The sequence below is a fragment of the Silurus meridionalis genome, chromosome 15, assembly GCF_014805685.1.
Source record: "Silurus meridionalis isolate SWU-2019-XX chromosome 15, ASM1480568v1, whole genome shotgun sequence".
NCBI classification, from domain to species: Eukaryota; Metazoa; Chordata; class Actinopteri; order Siluriformes; family Siluridae; genus Silurus; species Silurus meridionalis.
In genome coordinates this window covers 14,931,011-14,951,013 of record NC_060898.1, presented here as the reverse complement: position 1 = coordinate 14,951,013, position 20,003 = coordinate 14,931,011, and the positions used below count along the sequence as shown (strand labels likewise).

The window sequence follows — 20,003 nt, the reverse complement described above, 5'->3', positions numbered from 1 at the left end:
AAGATGACAGCAACTGGTCCTCTCTGAAAGTTTTTCTTTTATTGTTCCTTCTCCTGCCTATATACATCTCCTATGTATTAATAAGTATATCTCATGGAGCTGGAGTGACTTGGGGGTGCAGCCACCATTTGTGGCCTTTTCACATAGAAAATCTCTTAACAACGAATGATCAGATTTAAGGGGGGTATTGATTGCAGTTAACAGCCTTAACTAGACTTCACAAATCTAGTTACAAAACATAATAATAATAATAATACCAACAATAATAATCATTATTTGGCAACATTGATTAAAAAACTGGAGGACTGATAATTGTACTATGAATTAAAAGTATTTAAATTCTTTATTTACAATTTAAACTGGAAAGGTGGCAGCTCAGTGGTTGAGGCTCTGGGATACTAACTGAAAGGTCTGTGGGTTCAAGCCCTGGCATCATGGGGCCCTTGAGCAAGGCCCTTAACCCTCTGTGCTCTAGGGGTGCTGTAACATGGCTGACCCTGCACTCCACAGCTTACTACATCACTGGGATATGTAAAGAAATTGCAATTCCCCTGTGGGATCAATAAAGTATTCTTTAAAAAAATGTAAATAAAGAGTGAGGTGGTGTTTTCCTATATTTAGAGCACATTTCCAACTGTTTTATTCCTTTTATACTTCAACAGTTTAAGTGACTAAATGTTTATTTTGTATGTAAATGTGTAGCCAGAGGCTAAAGATTGTTGAAACCGATCCAAACAGGGTTAAGTTTGATCAAATCAAAGAACTAAAACAACTTTTTCTATTTCTGGTAAAAGTATTTTATGACTATATTTTGTGTATCGGTTGGTGGTTGAGTCATAGCTTTATTTTTGCCAATAATTATAATAATATGGGGCCTTAGTGGAGGAAATCTTCAGGGAAAATGTTGTAAAACCTTTAAAAATGTGTGATATTTTGTAAATACTACAATACATTAACCAATCATGTTCATGGCATTACAGTGCATGAGTTGTGTCTAAGATTTGGAATAGCATATTTTTAGTTTAAGCATATAGCTGGTTTTTGCTTGGTAAAACTTATGTGGCTCATTAAGTTGCTGGAAGTTGTGGAACTTTCTCTGTCCTGATTCCTCTGTATGTCATGAGCGATCTGTTTTACTGCCATTCAGCAAACTTCTGGCTTACATAATCGTTGGAAAATGATAGTTTTGGCTTTATTTCTGTGTGTATGTTCATAGAAAAAATAAAGATGGGAATAATTTTTGACAGATGACCTCCACTTTTCAAACACTGCAAGTCACAAAAGAAGAAATGCTGAGTTGAAATAAAAAAGACATTTGTTCGGTTTGCGAACCCCTTAAGGCAGAGAAATTGTGCACAGCATAAGTTAACATTTCCAACTACAAAATGCTTTGAAAGAAAGAAAGAAAGAAAGAAAGAAAGAAAGAAAGAAAGAAAGAAAGAAAGAAAGAAAGAAAGAGTGCAATCCAATGTTAAGGTTAGATAAGGGACTGTTCTCCGATACAATGCAGCCTTGTTGTTAGTTACATGCTGTGTTGGCCATTTTTCAATTCCAGCCTTTTCCAACATTGGCTTTAGGACACACACAAATACGATCACATGCTATATGTAAACCACTGAGCCAATGTTGAACTGCAGCTTATTTTCAGTGTCTTACTGCAGCCAGAGCTCTTAAACCTTACTATTTTTAGACACACATTCTCAGATGAATGGGTTTTATCAGGGATATCCATGCTCTGTATAATCCAAAGGGATAAAATTGTTATAATGATTATAATATTATTAAATATCTGTAAAATATATATTGGATATAACAAATAATGTTTGACCATGAAAGTTGTGAAGCAGTACAAAATCTGAGACTAAAAACACATAGATTTGAAAATCTGGGAAATTTTGTGGGCATGCTGGAATGTTGAAATGAAGCAAAACTTTTTTCATTTTTATCTTGTCCCTCAGGTGCCAGTGGCCAGACTGTTCACACGGACAGTGACCGGTCAGGCTTTGTGGGCACTCAGGCAGAGCTGCGTTGTAATTTTGCCAACAGTAAACCACCAGTGAAGATCTCCCAGGTCACCTGGCAGAAGTCTGTCAATGGCACCAAGCAGAATGTGGCCATCGCCAATCCAGCTCTGGGGGTGTCTGTGTTACCAGCTTTTAAAGACCGTGTGAGGTTCAAGAACCCAGCGGTTCGCCAAAGAACACCTTCATTAGAGGACACAACCATCATCTTCAATAACCTGAAACTGTCTGATGAGGCCACCTACATCTGCGAGTACACCACCTTTCCTGCAGGCAACAGGGAGAGCATGGTCAATCTCACTGTTTACGGTATACTAAAGCACAATGAACTATGAGAAAAATAAATAAATCACTTAAACCGCCATCTGGGTAGAGTTTATTTCAGAATTTAATCAGTCATGGAGAGAAGAGATCTTCCTCTTGATTATTGCCATTAAATTCAGTATTATTTTGGGTTGGGAAGATAAACCAAAGAATTATAATCATTAAGTCATTGTTTATGCCAACCACTGATCAGGGTAATGTCAGATTTAATCGCAGTTAATGGAAGACCTGTGAGTGAAACAAGTTGCCAGTTTCTTGGTAAATATCCACTGGTTTAGTTCAGCCAAGGATACATGCCTTTGCTGGTGACCTGAGTTTCTCATGTGGTGTTCAAATCTGGAACAACATACAGCTTCTTGGCTCCTTTTTTCTTATTAGGGATTACAAAGCCAAGATTCCAGTAGAAAACGTTTTTTTTTCCCCTGAAAACTTTGCAGCAATTGCATTTGAAAAATAAAATACTACTTGATGTGCTTAATTTTTCTATTAAATTATAAATGTATTTATCATTTATTTTTATTTGTATATTTATAATTATTTATAGTGATTCAGATGTAGATTTAGTTTTTCTTAACAAGTAAACTTGAGGTGGCAGTGGGAAGAAGGTGACATGAGGAAGAAACCTTGAAACTTCAGGCTCAAAAGGGAACTCGTTCTTTTTCTTTAATGAGATTATAAGTCATTATTGTAGATAGGTGTTGAAGAGTGAAGTCAAACATGGGTTGAACAGATGTTCGTTATGAGCGGTCTTGAAATGACCACATCTACAGCATTCGAAACGAATGAACGTTGCATAATTTCTATCCCGTAGCTCGACCGATGGTCCAGATGAGTTTGTCCACACCCACCATAGTGGCAGGATCGAAGGATATTAAAATGACCGTTGCAACATGTATCTCAGCTAACGGGAAGCCCCCTGCTGTGATCACGTGGGACACTGAATTAGATGGTGAAACGAACACTGAGGAGATCAGGAACCCTGATGGGACTATAACAGTGCGCAGTGACTACATCATGACGCCCAGTCGAGAAGCACACGAACAGCGGCTTACCTGCATCTCAACCTACAACAATGATCAGCAGACAGACAACGTTATTCTCAACATACAATGTAAGCAGACCTTCTAGTTTGCTGCAATGAGGAACAAAAATCACAATAACATTTACATACAATTTAAGAATATGTACCTCCTTAATGTAACAGCACAGTTTATATTTTTAACACGTTTTTAATTTAGTTAAATGCTCTGATCATATGTTTCTTTTTTGCACAGATGAGCCAGAAGTGAGCATTGAGGGCTTTGATGGAAACTGGTATATAAATAGAGAGAATGTTCAGCTAACTTGTTTGGCTGATGCGAATCCAGCCATTTCTTCATTCCAGTGGAGATAGTAAGTACATTGCTGGACAGAGACTTAAACAATACAATAATACAATATAGGTATATATGCAGTTGAGTGCACAATCTTGCATGCCCTCAGGACTAAATTAACGTGTTGATTTTTACAGATGTTGCTTTTCTATTTTATGTAACACAGTGATCAAATTGCATACGTCAAGATACGAATACAAAAAAAAAAAAAAAGTTTAGTTTTTTCACAAATCCTTTTGTGTTCCAACCTCTTTGTGTATCCTTGGATCTGTTTTTGGACTCTCTCAATGGTAATTCTTCCTGACATCTTAGTTCTTACTCTGCCAAACCACTTGGCTATTGATTTTTCTTGCAATATTTGTTCTGTTTTCTTCAGAACGGGTTTGGAGGCCGAGAAGGTCATGTTGAAAAGTATTTCTTTTAGTTCTTTACATTTTTTTTTTTTTTACAAGTTTTCACAAATTATGTGGATTTCAGTTGCCTTTAGAGATTTTTGTTGGCACAATATTTCAAGAATGAGATATGTTTGTATCATATACATGGAATGATTTGGGATTATCATTATACTCAGTAGAAGTAGAAGATTTAAACAGGGTCAGTGTCAAGTTCAAGGCCTGGTCAAATGTCTAAAATAGTTGCATTTTTTGTCAGACAAATATGTTCGTTTCAAGGAAATAAACAGATTTTTTATTTTTTTTGGCTAGACACAGTTTTTCTTTAGTGTGATATCTAAGAAAAGATCCATTGAATGTTTGCAGAATTACTATATGGACAAAAATGTATGTAGGTATAAGTTTTGTATGTGCTTTTTGAACACCCTCCTCCACATTTAGTCTCCATTTGCTCTTAAGCCCCGGTATCGCCAAGTTGCCAGTCTTGGGCCCTTGAGCAAAGCCCTTAACCCTCTGTGCTCCAGGGGTACCGCATCATGGCTGACCCTGTGCTCTGACCCCAGCTTCTGAGCAAGCTGAGATATGCGAAGAAAGAATTTCACTGTTCTGTAATGTATATGCAAAAAATAAAGGCTATTCTATTCTTATAATAACCTCCACTCCACTGTTAAACTAGATTTTGGAGTGTGCTTGTGGAGGACTGGCTATAGCAGGTTAATTTAGATCCTCCATTTTAACCCATGTAAACCATACCTTCATGGAGCTGGCTTTGTGCAGAGTGGCATTGTCATGTTGGAACAGGTTTGGGTCTCCTAGTTCAAGGGGCAATGCAGTGCTACCATATCTAAGGACATCCTATACAATCCTATACAATAGTATAATACACAGTTTGAAGAAAAAAACAAATATAGCTGGAAACATCAGGTGTCCCAATACTTTTGTCCTTAAAATGTTTATAGAATTACATTATAACCAGCAGGTAAACTGACCTGATTTGGGGATTGATACAAAAGTAGAAGAAGACCACAGCAAGGTCAAGTGTATGAAATAATTTTTCTTTAATTGTGTCCTTTCATGTTTGATATCCATTTTTAGGAGTTTCTGTAAGATCCAAATTTTACACAGGAAGAACTAAACTTTGTGGTGGTGGCCCTGATTATGCATTATTATAAAAAAAAAATCCTATTTATTTTATAATCTTGCATTGTTATCCTAGTTTTACATTTTAAATTGAACCCTTTTTGTTCACATAGTCTAAACGGCTCGATGCCGAATACAGCTGAGCAGCGTGAGGAGACACTCATCTTTAAGGGTCCTGTAACCTACGAGATAGCGGGGACCTACATGTGTGATGCCACCAATAGTATTGGGACAGGATCCGCATCAGTCGAGGTGCTTATAACAGGTAAGGGCTGGAATTTGAAGCTCTGAATGTAAAAGTGCTTGTCATGCATGTTTAATGTGAGATTGCTATTTTAATCGTATTGAACTGCCTCTGAAACATCACCATATAAGCCACACTCATGATTTTCTGGAAAAGGGTCTCGTGCCTTTTCTGGGTCATCTCAGTGTTCTTCAAGCTGCATGTTTTGCTGTATGTTTGATCATTCGTGTGATCATAGACATCTTCTAACAAGACTGAAATTCTGCATGATGTCTCATTTATCTCTGTACTCGCTTGCTCGCAGTAATGGACTGTCATGTTCTGTCCAAATTGAACCATTAGAAATACGCAGTGATGCTTGCCGCTGTGTGTCTGCTGCATGCTTGGATCTCTTCTCCTGAATGAAAGTGCTCAAGTTATCAATACACTGTCATCCCCTTTCCCCCTCATTAAACCTCCCTTTTCATCTTTTAATTTAAAGCTGCTGTGTGTAGACTTTTAATGTATTATTTAAAATAAAATCAAAAAGAGTAGTGGGGTGGTGGAAATATTTGTATGCTTGCCTGTTGTTAGCATGCTAGCTCAAGCTTTGTTACAAGCCGAGGTGAGAAAAAAATTCAATCAGTTGACAAAATAATAAAGAGGTTATATAATAACAATACATACAGTATCTTACATTACATATTATATTTGAAGACATATGAATAACCACATGCACAACAAACCACTAAGAAATCACAGTGAGATAGTTTTCTTCTTTTGTAAGGGCTTCTGTTTTAACTAAACAGTTAACATTAGCTGACTAGTCTTCATGACCTTCAGAGCCACAAGACCTGTTTCGGCAAACTAGCTAAAATTAGAAGGATAGCTTGATATGCTACTTTTATTTGATCCTAATAATTCAGCACATTTAAACAGCAGAATTATAGACACTGGGAAAACAAATCAGTCGATCAGAGAAAGTTACCATTTAAAACTAACATGCTGCCCAAAGCACAGCTCTCGAAGATTTTTTGCTCTTTCATGTAGTATTTATCAACAGACATATCTTTTTGCAAATCTTTAAAACCACATAAATTAAGTACATGATTTATAAGCTGTTTAAAGTATGTGGTTTGGGGCATGACATTTAAAATGTATGGACTTGCAATAGCATCAAACTAGGCTATTGGAAATCAACCAACTAAAAAAAAAAACATTCAGCAGCTTTAACTATGTGAAGTGTGGCTGTTAGAAGAATTAGAAAAAGGCTTATATACCCTCTTCCCTTCCATTTCTCCTCACCCAGAGTCCCCTAGCTCCACACATGCTGAGCACCAGCGAGCAGGCGCTGCTATTGGTGGAGCTGTTGTGTGTGGTACAGTTCTCCTCGCAGCCATTATATTGTTGGTGGTCTTCTTTAACCGGCAAAGACGCACCTTTAAAGGAGACTACAACACTAAAAAACAGGTCCTGGCCAATGGCTTTGGCAAAGCTAGCGACCTGTCATCATGCCCCTCTCTGCCCCAGAGCCTGACGTACCCCGAAGACCTGAACTATCCTGAGGATGAGAAGAAGCCTGAACTATATGGGGGCCCCAGTTTTTTAGGGGAAAGTGTTCAGGAGTTTCATAACCATCCTCCGAACAGTATGAAGACCTACAGTCCAGTGGAGGACAACAAGAGGTTGAAATATAATGAAGAGAGCTACAGGGATGGCTATGGATCTGAAGTGGAAGTCTCAGTGGATATGGTTCCTCAAATGGATGGTTCGGTTATCTCTAAAGAGGAGTGGTATGTGTGAAAAGGATAAAAGATTGAAAAAAAATTGTTGTATATAGATTCATCTACATACCATCATTAGAATTCCTTTCCACCGTACATGCTGGTAAATAGAGATTCAGACACATATAGTATAAATATGGGCGATCTTTATTTATCTGTTGTTCAGCATTCCAAAATATGGTAATGTTTAACCATAAACCTGTCCTTTTTTTGTTGTCGTTTATCACATTTATAATACACTTGTCATGCTCTTAAGTAAATTATACTCCAGTGCTGATAAATTCCCGAACTTGACTGGCCCGAAGATGTGTAATGTTCTTTAACAGCAGTTTTGACAGTAGTCAAATTATGTATAGTTATGTTTTAAAGCTAATATGTCATTATTTCTATAGTAAAAAACTCTTATGCTAAACTCTCCACATTACCTAAGTCTAATAAATAAAATGTACAGAAATATGATCAGTAAATAAGAAAAATAATAATAGTTATGGTAAAGATAATTACTTTATAATAATTTTTTTTTATTATTAGCATTTTTTAGAACGTAGCCTCCAGTGTCCAGCTTCACAAAATATATAGCTGTAATTGCAAGCGTTTTATCATTAGTAAGTTGATATTTTATCAAGAGAAATTGAAGGGGTAAATGTTTAAAGCTGCTATAACAGGACTTAGTGCAACATATTAAATGTAATAAATGTAATATAATTTATATATATATATATATATATATATATATATATATATATATATATATATATATATATATATATATATATATATATATACAGTGGAACCTCGGTTCTGACGCCCGCATACGTATAATTCAGGTTACGAATCGCAGTTCATCAAAATTTTGCCCTGGTTACGAACAATATATCGGGATCTGACGTCGCTCACCAAAAATCGCAGGCAAGTCGGTTGTTTTGCTCTATCCACGCAGCTCGTCACATCAGTTAGCGTCCTGTGTCCCTAGCGAGAGCATCGTGTTACTTATCCGCTTGAACTTTTCCGGCAGCAGCGTAACAACTCGTTAGTTGATGCTCGTGGAATGATGAGATGGACAACATTAGCGATGCATAACCACTTTACTTGTTTTTATGAAGATAGATTAGCAGGGTTACAGTCTTTTCCAGTACAATACCCATAATGAATTTCACTCTGGACTTCAATACCAACTGATAGTAGCCTTAAAGAAACAGCTCTCATTTTCCTCTAATGCAACAATTGTCTCAGCGTTCGTGTTAATAACACTGTCTTTAATATTCTATAATATAATATATAATAATATATAATAATATAATATAATAAGATTCTCCTTCAAACAATAACTCTCCCTCCTCCCCTTCTCTGACGTCGTCTCCTGCAGCGAGTCTTCTCAAAGGAAAGTACCGGTAAAGATCTTTTCCTCTTTTGTATGTTTTTATGTGGTATGATTTTAATATAACATGTTAAAAGTAAATAATATTAGTGAATATTGGCTTTATTTTTATTTAAGTAATATTTTGATTGTCCAGAACGAATTACGAAGTTTCTGTTCATTATTATGGGGAAATTTGTATCGGGATACGAACTTTTCAGGTTACTGAATAAAGTACCGAACGAATTAAATTCGTAACCCGAGGTTCCACTGTATATATATACACACATATATATATATATATATATATATATATATATATATATATATATATATATATATATATATATATATATATATAGTCTGTGGAAAATGTGGGCCATATTCCTGAAAGGCTAATTATTGTGATTTCTTCTAAATGAATAAGAAACATAAATATTTCGTCTGTTTCTACTTTTTTATTTCACAAAGAGAAGCGTAAATCCTATTCTTTTTCAAACATTTTCTTTACTCCACATTCATGTTTTTTCTTTAAAATGGAACTAGGCTGATGCAACTGTGTTGTTAGCGAAGGATTTCTGTGGTGTTACCTCACGTGTGTCCAGTTTGAGTGAAAGCTGACACAGTCCCTTTGATGACAGGCTTTCTTTCTTTTTTTTTTTTTTTTTACAGCCATTGCCAACATTTTCTGTCTATTTCAGTTTGGCTTTTTGTAACCGAAATCTTATCATAGAAACTCACAAAAAACCCAAGAAAAACCTTTATTACAGCACACAACGGGATGTCTGGTCACCCTACTATTAATTATAATGGTATATGAGGGATAAAACAGTAAAGGACATGCTGTTATAGAAAAATAATTCAATTTCAGGCTGATAAGAGTATTCAGAGTGTTTGATTAATTCCTTTTCATTATTCACTTATTCATTATCATTATTCATTGTTAGCACTTAATATGCAGATAATGGCAGCACTATATATATATATATATATATATATATATATATATATATATATATATATATATATATAAATATATAATGAAGAAACAGCATGGGATGAGAGAATGCTCACATACCCTGCACCACAGTCGCAGTTTTACTCACACCTGACCTTGGTTTTATCAGCACATGGTCACAGAGTGAGACAGTCAGGGATGAGTAAAGTCAGTGAAGTCTAAACATCAAGTGCTGGCAAGAAATGTGTGTGAGAGGTCAGGGCATCTCACACACTTACAGAACGGGTTCAGAGTGAAACATTCAAACATTTTTTCAGGCACTTTGTTTACTGTGAAAATTTTGCACTGTCACTGTTAGTGTTGTACTTTGCTGATGCTTTGTAATTATACTAGATATTGTAGATATTTTTTAAGAGAATGAAATGTCAACTTTCACATAGAAAAGTGTCAATTGCCACTACAATCAAGAACATACAATTAAAAGAAAATTAAGCAAATATGAATGCTCAGCCACAATATATTATTATGATTAATCTCTTGTAAACTATAAGGCAAAATATGTGGATTAGCACTTTTGTTACTTTTCTAACAAACAGGGTTGCATGATAGGCACCAAACAGTTTATATTTTTATCAGAGATTATGATGATCAGATGCTCAAAGCACAAGCTGAAAATAAAATGGATTACAATATGCGATTTTGTATAGGTAAAAAAAGTGATTACCAGTAACATAAGTCAAATAGTTTGTGTCAAGCATACAAAATGAACACTGGGAAATGAATAGTGATCTAATCTAAGTCAACATCTATTGGAAATTAATTTAAATTCAGTAAACATGACCGCCAGTATCAGAAGTGCAAAATCCGCTGTTCTGCGATGCTTTTAGTCTAATATGATTGACTGAGCCAGAAGCCTTTGATAAACAGTGAAGATTTAGGTGGTGGGTTTTAAAGCATGTGTGAGACAGAGCTTAGTTACAAATGCATTTTTATTTCCCAAAGTGTTCGCGCGAGTGCTTAAAGTGAGACTTATGGCATTGTGTCTGAAATCCAGGCCCAGATGGTGTTCTGATGTGCAGCAGAATTATGCCTGAAGCCAGACTCAGTTAGATTTTTAAATATTCCACTGCTTTTCAGGAGCAGTTTGTAATGTTCTAAAGTATTTGCGGGTAATAATTATATATTTATAATAGTTGGACTCATGTGACAAATAACCTCTGTTAAACCTTTTGTTTACTTTTTTCTGACCTGGAAATTAGCCCTATCCCCATCCAAAACAAAGCTGTTCAAAGCTACACCTTTTCCTTAGGAAGGCTTTTACATAAGCAGCATTTAGTGCACTAGATTCCAAGTGTAGTGTTTGTTTGCTTTGAAAAAATGTTGTATTAGAAGTTCAAAATTTGTCATAATGCACAGTTTACCCTCAACAAATCTTGCTATATAAATGCCAATCATATATATATATATATATATATATATATATATATATATATATATATATATATATATTAGGGCTGTCAAAATTAGCACGGTGAAAATGCGTTAATGCAAATTAATTTTAACAGCACAAATTATTAATAATGCGCGATTTATGCAGCAAGCAATTCTGTTTGACCATTTTTATAAAAATATAAATAAATAGATGTGAAAGAGGCTAAATTTAAATCTTCAACACAGCTCAGATATAAAAAAAATTATAAATAAACTCCACAGAAAAGTAATTTTTAGTCAATAACATTTGTTTTACTGATGCATCAAGTCTCAAATCAGCGCCAAAATCCGCCATGGTGCACAAATCTGGCAATTAAAACCGTTTGTGTGGTAACATAGCAAAGGTTCTGTTTGGTGTCCTGATGACTTACGTAATTGAAAACACTGTAATTACTATAAAACTTTTACAAGAATATTTTGTGTTCATGCTCTATATTGAGTTTGGTTTTACTAATATTAAACGTACATTTGCATAAAGCATCCATATTTGTACATGCCTATGTTGATTACAGTATTAAAAACTTAAAAAGTATTCATTAAGGCTACATTTAGAACAGATCAAAATGTATGATTGTCACGATTAATTACAAGTTAACTCATGACAATCATCCTCCTAATAACAATTAAATATGTTAATCGATTGACAGTCCTAATATATATAAATATATTTTATTTTTTCCTTCTTATACAGTAAACCTTGATTGCATCAGCAGCTCAGTATAGTTAGAGAAAGTTTCAGACAGAAACAGAGAAACAGGAGAAATGCTTGATCCTGGGTAAAAATGGAGCAATCGAAATTGTGACTTCTTAATAGAGCAATTATTGATCGAAAAGTATTTGACATGTATATATTCAGTGTATGAATTTCGTTATCCACTCACAAGTTCCAAAAAACAATTGGTAGGGGAAGCATCATGGAATACGGTTACACATCCTAACCAGAACTTATAACCAGAAAGATTGTGCAAAGCACCCTGATAGCACACTCACCTGCACATCTGACCGATGGTGGCTATTGTCTCAGTAATAACAAATATAGCTTGTTTGTTGATTAGAAAGAGATCACTTCACCATTTTGGTTTGAAAGTTAATGCATGCTCTTAATATTCTGCTTTTTACAATTTTTAACATACAGCATGGCAAGATTCGGTGTGCTAACAGTAGACAGTAATGTGTTAAACAGCGAGGTGAAATGAACATCACTCTGTTAATTAATCCGAGGAGGAAAGTTGAGTGACAAGGGGTTGGAGATTAAATAAATGATTTTCACTAGTGGGCTCTGTTTTTCAGCAATGGCATTAATGATGATCAACCCAAAAGGATCCAAGTATCTCTCACTGCTGAACAAAAAAATCTATAGAAGGGACCAGAACTCCAGGTTCAGGTTCTGTGAGTGCATTAAGTATATTGTTTTATGTTATACACTGTTGTCTAGGTTAGTGTAAGGCTTCTAGAAGAGGTTTGATCAGATCCTGCTCCACCTCTGCTCTTTTGGTTCTGCACCTCAAGAATATCTTACATCTTCGCAATTAGCAGACAAGGTCTTCGTCAAAGTCATTGAAGCGATAATTAGTGCCATTGTGAAGAAGTATGCGGGTTATCACAGGAAGCTGTGACCATATAAGGAACGTAAACGGCTAACAGAGGACAGAACGAGTTGTGCAGATCACCAGATTCAAACCAAACGTAATGTAAACAGTGGCTGATAACTACATTCTGGCATTGTGGTAATTCGAGTATAATTTAGCAAAACATGTCCAGTGTATTTAGTACACACATGCCCCATTTAAACATGTTGGTGAAAACTGTAAATATCTGTTCAGAGTCCATAATAGTGGTGTGAATATTTTAGAGCTGCATGAACTCATCATGTTTTATGCTGTGCATGCGGTGCATCATACACTTCAACAGAGACTGATGTAAAAGTGACAGAAAAGAAAAGTTCATTTAAGTTTTGATGTGTAAAACATAATTTATATAAAAATAAAAAAACACACAGTTGACACAATTGTATATATTTGCTGTATAAATGTCTTGCAGTGCAACTTTTTTCGGTGCGAAGGAATACAATAAAACCATGTATAATGTGTATATGTTGTTCTCAACTCAAAAGTGTTGCTTAAACCTGAAATGTGATGACTAATATGTTTTTTTTTTGCTTTTGCACATGGATATAATTAAATCTGTATATTGTTTTGTAAATATTTGAAACATGTTCAATGTTGTGCAATAAGTCATTATTGTGGAATGACTATGCTGTACAGTATTTCCATGTATTTCCACTGGCATGTCATTTGTTGAATTAATGCTTTGTTTTCCTGTTGGTTGTAACTGTATATGAAATCGTTTTAGTGTAGCTTGTGTATGTATTTGTTGGGACTTTTGGGCATAAGCACATGCATTGTTCTTTTGCAAAATAAACTGTGAAAATCCAGCTGTAAAAATCAGTAATCAGTATTGTGTGGGAGGGAAAAGAAAACTTTGTCTTTTTTATTGCACAAAACCTTTTTTTTTTTAGCTGAGTAACAGGCCTGTGTTGGCTGGTTGTCATTTAGTTCTGTCAGTGAATTCCTTTTTCACTCAGCAGTAGTGTTGTAGTAGAAACTGTATAAGGACACATATATATACTCACTGGAGGCTTTTAGTTTGTGGCTGACTCTTGTCCTTTCTTTCCTGGACAGAAACCAACCATTGTCTTTCAAAATCCAATATGAAACAGCCTTTCATTGGTCAGGAACTAACATCATGTTGTTCAGTGACCTAAATGAAAGCTTACTTACCATTCATGATAGACAAGGTTGAGCTAGCACAAAGTAAGGAAAAATATATATACAGTATCTTAAAAAAGTGAGTACTTCCATCACATCTCAGCAACATTTTTACAATGGACAATACTATAGAAATGAAACTTGGATATATTTGAGAATAGTCAATGAGCAGCTTGTATAACAGTACAGATGTCCTCTGAAAATAACTCAACATACAGTTATTATTGTTAAAACAGCTGGCAACGAAAGTGAGTACACCCTAAGTGAACATGTCAAAAACTGTGTCCAATGTGTAAATTTTTTGTGTGAGCACTGCCTTAATCCTCCTGGGAATGGAAATAACCAGAGCTGCACAGGAATCCTCTTTGACTCCTTCATAATGACATCACAGAGCTGCTGGATTTTAGACACATGGCGCTCCTCTACCTTTCTCTTGAGGATCCCCACAGGTGCACAATAGCGTTCAGGTCTGGAGACATAATTGGCCACTTCAACACCTTTATCTTCAGCATTCTCCGCAAGGCAGTTGTCATCTTGGCGGTATGTTTGGGGTCTTTATTATGTTGGAAAACTGCCATTCAGCCCAGTTTCTGAAGAAAGGGGCATCATGTTCTGCTTCAGAATGTCACAGTACCTGTTGGAATCCATGTTTTTCTCAATAAAATGCAGCTCCCCAGTACCAGCAGCACTTACAGTATGCGGCCCCGGACAATGATGCTACCACCACCATGCTTGACTGTAGGCAAGACACAATTTTCTTGGTGCTTCTCAACAGGGCATCGGCACACATGCCAAACAACTTTATCTTAGTCTCCTCAGACCACAGGAAATGGTCCCAGTAATTCATGCTCTTAGACAGGTTGTATTTAGCTAATTGTTTGCAGGCTTTCTTGTGAGCCAGCTTCAGAAGAGGCATCCTTCTGGGACGATGGCCACGCAAACTGACTTGTTGCAGTGTGTGTCATATGGCATCGTTTTCCACCACAGGATGAAGGAGATGTTTGTTTTTCCCTGTTTTCTAGGTAACATTATAAGCTGTTGTTTGTGTTTTTTGTTATGAACTCCAAGCAAGAGAAAAAGGAGAGGCTAGAAAGGGATTGACTGTTTATAGCTGCTATAACATAAGTGATAAAAATAACTTTTAGGAAAAATAATTATCTTCAGGGTGGTAATGTGAACTCAAATTTACATATAGGATCAGGTCACTGATTATTTTTTATAACTACATATCACATGTTGTTTTACTCCAACATACAACATTTCTGCATGTTTCAAATTGTACAAGTGAAAAAATTACTTATTAAAGCATTACTGATGTTTCAAAGGCAGCAATAATACAGTATAATTTATGTTCATGATAAAGTCATATATTTGTTTTTCCTGTGTGCTAAATTCTACCTTAAAAAAAAAAAAATAAATAAATTCTAGATAATTCATCAGTATCGCACAAGCAAGAGTGAGACAGTACTGAATGTCCGTCTGATTCTGATTTAGGTACACTGCCATGCCGATATTCAATCTAATGGTGTCAAGTGCAATTGTGATATTGCTTTTTTACAACAGTTCAATAAACAAGTAATTTTGTAAAACATTGAGAAAGCAACATTGTGGACAAAATATTGCCAAAAATTCTGAAATTGAAAATAGCTATATGGTAGCTTTACAGTATATTGCTGGCACTGATTTTGTGCTTTCCTGGATGGTTCTCGAAAAAATGGTTTCCTGAGCTTTCCTAAGTTATATTCCTGAGAAATATAATTTGCCATGTCTATTTATGATGTTCCGAACTGTACTGTAATAATTACTTCAAATTAAGAAGTTACATTTTACTTTATGAACACAGCCAATTTCAGTGATTCACAGTATTAGGATACACAAAATAGATGCACTCTTTGAAAACCCTTTGATCAATCAAATATTTGAAATGGAACTAACTATTGTGTAATATCTCTTTTTTAAAATCTCACTGAGGCTTCTAAAATGACACCAAGGTTCATTATTGTTGTGGGACAATCACCCAGCATCTATGTTTTCCACAGAATCCCCTCAGCCACTGAACGCAGCTGGGAGGGTGATGAGTGTCCTTGGATGGGTGATTGCTCTTGGCATTGTCCTCAGTGTAGCCGCCGTTGTATTCATGGTCAACAGACAGCAGAGGAAGAAGCAAAGTGAAACCGACGGTGACTCGTGGGTACCATGCAATTTGCATACAAAGCACTGAGCTAGAACAGTCAATGTGTTCTTATTGAAAATTAATGTGTTAAACACTATGTGTCATCAGCTTATTACAATATTCAATCAACCCTTGATACCTGCTAGTGTTTTTTTGGTAGTCATTCATACAATAAATAACATCATTTTACAGTTTTTTATAGCTGTTCATATCATCAGTGCTAAGTTACCTGCTAGTCTGTCCAAGCTGTTTTTCTGGATAGTTCTAATTTAATGTTAGTGGGTCAGCTATCATGGCCAAGTAACTGTCTAGCAAAGAGTTAATGGTCTTTATCAGTATATACCGATCAGGAATAATTTTATGGCCACCGATCAGGAATAACATTATGACCATCTGCCTAACATTGTGTTGGTCCCCCTTTTGCTGTCAAAACAGTCCTGACCCATCGAGTATTAACAGCATTCACTTCTTCAGCCATTTGAGCTAAAGTTGTCTGTTGGATCGGACCACACGGCCCAGCCTTCAAGCCATGAGCTCGACCGCCCATGACCCTGTCGCAGGTTCACCAATGTTCTTTCCTTGGACAACTTTTGATAGATATTGATCACGGGAAACACCACACAAGAGCTGCAGTTTTGACTGACCCAGTCGTCTAGCCATCACGATTTGGCCTTTGTGAAACTCGCTCAAATCCTTACACTTGCCCATTTTTTTCTGCTTCTAACACACCATGATGAACCAATAATCAATGTTATTCACTTCACCGGTCATAATGTTATAATTTCATAATGTTATGCCTTGTCGGTGTTTACGTCGCAGGTTTTGCTGGTGTACTGAACTAGCACAATCTTTCTGATAACTTTTAACATGTACACACATTATTGCTGGCGAACACTGGAAGTTTTTTGGGAGAGAGATGTTTACATGTGTCATATAAGTGCAGTGCCATTAAGAAAAGTCTTGCGGCTGTCCTGGTGTGTTTCTGAAGCATGCACTTTGCAGACTCCTCTATTCCCTAAAGATCTTTGTCCTCAACAGGGCCGGTTCTTCTCCTGCCCGTAAAAAGCCTTCTTCGTTTCAAAATAAGCCAGCGGATGACTTCCAGGTAAGACAGCACTTAGCTCTTGTGGTTTATGCTAGATATAATATGCACTATATGCACTAATCTGCATTATATCTAGCATACTAAATTAAAAAGGTAGACATTTGTGCTTTAGGGTTTATGAACAGACAGCACCTCCTACTGGTGAACAGGTATTGAAAAATGAACTGATAATATTCCCCTTTTAACTAAAGGAACAGACGGATCGTCTTGTCTTCTCGTAAACGCTACTCATAAACCAGATTAAGTTGTCTTCATTTCTTTCATGCTCTAAAATACAAGAGCTTTAATTACTGCAGTAGATCTTTTTCTAATATGGTGCACCCTCTCCACAGAACCAGGGCCAGATATACGACGAGCTTCCAAACCCAGCTGATTATGTCAGTTATCGTCTGGCGTGTGATAAGAATGGCTTTCCAGAGCAACACTCTCCACCCATTCAGCCGCCACTCACATTTCTGCCCCAGCACCCATGCGCCCAGGGCAGCAGGTTTACCTACACGACACCACCTGGACCTAACACTTCCTTCACCTTCCCTAAAGAACAGTATGTATGAGTAAGCACATGCAAACCTCACCATCTTTATCTTTCTCCTGTACAACTTCTATGAAAGGAACAAATGTAAACTAATTCTATAAAAAGTTGATCTCAATGTTGATTATATTCCTATAACAGCATGTCCCAAAGTGTTTTATTTCTCTAAAATGTTGCCTATAATAACCTTATGTATGTTATTACTTTTGTTTAGATTTATAGTTTTGGTGAAATGTGTACAAAACTTATAGACTTGAGAAAGAGTGCTAATACTGTAGTAGTGTTCATGGAAATAATGACTCATGTAAGCATAAAGGAATCATCTGGTTTAAAAAAAACACAAAACTTTATAAATTATTATTATCTAAAATTATTCTGTGAAGAAGGCATTTTTTTAAACAATTACATTATTGAAGTGAGCACTACCCTCATTGTCAACAGTATATGAATAAAAATAACAGATGCTTAGCTAACTAGATAAGGCTGTTATGGTTGAAGTGGCTTGTTAGGTTTTTTTTAGATAGCTACTTTAAATTTAGAGTTATTCATGATCTAGCAAATATATTTCATTACAGAAAATCCAAATGACATCTCTGACTGATTGTGATCTTTTTAACTTTAGAGACTTTAGAGTATAAAACATCTAAAGCTCTAGCTAGCTACTCTAATGCACTTAGCAATCTAACAGTTTGCCTGTACGTGTTTTGGCAGGTTGGATGTTGAGCTGTGAAATGCTGATATCACCACTGGGTTTTGGCATGCATATGCAATAATTTGGGGAAGGGATGAGCATCTGTCTTCACTGTAACAGACATTGCTGCTGATGATGATTCTTTGACACTTGAAGTGTAGCCTTTCATCAGGATTCAGGTGCAATGTACATTTTATAATGAGGTTGGTACTGGGGGTTAAAATTCATTTAATTGACTTATAGTCATTATTATTTATTAGTATTATTTATTTTTGTTTTTTAGCAATGATAAAAATTCAGTGTAGTCAAATATTTCATTAAATATGTCACATTGTTTGTTACTTTTCACCACCTGTATTTCATGTTCTGGGACTTCTGTGAAATAGGTCTTCACCAGCCTCTCTTATTCTCTCTTGAAGTTAATAAAAAAAAAAACTGCAGTTTGTTTTGTTTATAAGAAACAGCGAACTGTAAAGTATGCAGCCCTTGAGACTTTTCCCAAGTCAGAAAACTTTACCTCTGACTGTTACAAAGCACTTACACTGAAGACTGCTACCTGTTTGTTGTTATTATGCAAAAGAAAATTATATTAAACAAGCACATTAACGTGAACCTGTCATTTGCCTTGCTGTTATAGGAAATGAATCAAAACTGAAATTAATCAGCACTGTGATATAGACATAGCCTATTCATTTGTTATATTCTTTTGTACATATTCCCATTGTGCATATAAGGCACAATAGGCCATTTGATAATACATTTACATTCCTTATTTGTGTAAAGTTTGATTTTTATGCTAATATATTTTAGAAATATAACCCACAACCAAAGTTTTTGAATCACACCACTAAACATAACTTACTACATGCATTTAGTTAATCATTTGTTTTTTTTTTATAAAAAAATTCAGAATTTCTAAAATCCTGAGTTAATTATATTCTTAAAATCTAAAGAACTATTTTGAACATGTTTTACTTATAGCAAAATGTTGATAGACAAAGAAACAAAAAAATCTAATTCTTGTAGACATTGTGCTGTATATACATACCATCCCATTCCATTGTGTGTCTGTGTTCATTAAGAATATATACTGGTGGCATTTCTTTTTTTAAATAAAGAAGCAAATATTGTTCACATGTGTCCTGTCAATTGATTTACATTGTCTTGCCAAATGCAACAATGCACAATGCAAGGGTTCAGTGATATTGAAATTATGGGATGGAATAGAAGAACAAACATTCTACTCATTCTGAAAACTACACAGCAGCACTACTTAATATCAACACAACCAGAGAGACTAAATGTGGAAAATAAGCACATACAAATCTTACATTAAGGTATCTTATATAACTCATATAAAAAATAATATAGCATGAACTATATTGTATTCTATTGTATTGAGGTATATTGTTATAATTATAGCTAGGAAGCCAAGCACAGTTGCACAAGCCCCTATATACATTGTATGTTCATTTACAATATTATTATAGTAATTATAATGATTGTAATATTTTTGTTAATATTTTATATATTGATCTGTTATATATTTATATAGCAAGTATATACTGGTTAGTTTGGTATGCTGAATTGTTTTATGTATATATAACTGTATAATGTATATAGAGTTATGTATAAAGTATAAGATAACAGAGCCCACATACTAAAACCCAG

The 20,003-nt window shown here is 35.4% G+C and overlaps 1 protein-coding gene across 3 annotated transcripts in view; it reads left to right on the top strand.

Annotated features, from left to right (window-relative positions):
• The window catches only part of nectin1a (nectin cell adhesion molecule 1a), a 39,666-nt gene extending 20,214 nt beyond the window's left edge, over positions 1 to 19,452 (top strand). The window contains exons 2-9 of one of the 3 annotated variants that reach the window (XM_046868387.1): positions 1,959 to 2,330; positions 3,157 to 3,456; positions 3,620 to 3,737; positions 5,364 to 5,515; positions 15,871 to 16,018; positions 17,043 to 17,109; positions 17,442 to 17,653; positions 18,353 to 19,452. In XM_046868387.1, coding sequence (XP_046724343.1) covers positions 1,959 to 2,330; positions 3,157 to 3,456; positions 3,620 to 3,737; positions 5,364 to 5,515; positions 15,871 to 16,018; positions 17,043 to 17,109; positions 17,442 to 17,653; positions 18,353 to 18,371 — 1,388 coding nt within the window. In that variant the 3' untranslated portion in view covers positions 18,372 to 19,452. Of the gene's footprint in view, positions 1 to 1,958; positions 2,331 to 3,156; positions 3,457 to 3,619; positions 3,738 to 5,363; positions 5,516 to 6,782; positions 7,931 to 15,870; positions 16,019 to 17,042; positions 17,110 to 17,441; positions 17,664 to 18,352 lie in introns of those variants that run through there. The other 2 variants (XM_046868388.1, XM_046868386.1) reach the window with 2 other exon arrangements.
• The last annotated feature ends 551 nt before the right edge of the window (positions 19,453 to 20,003 follow it).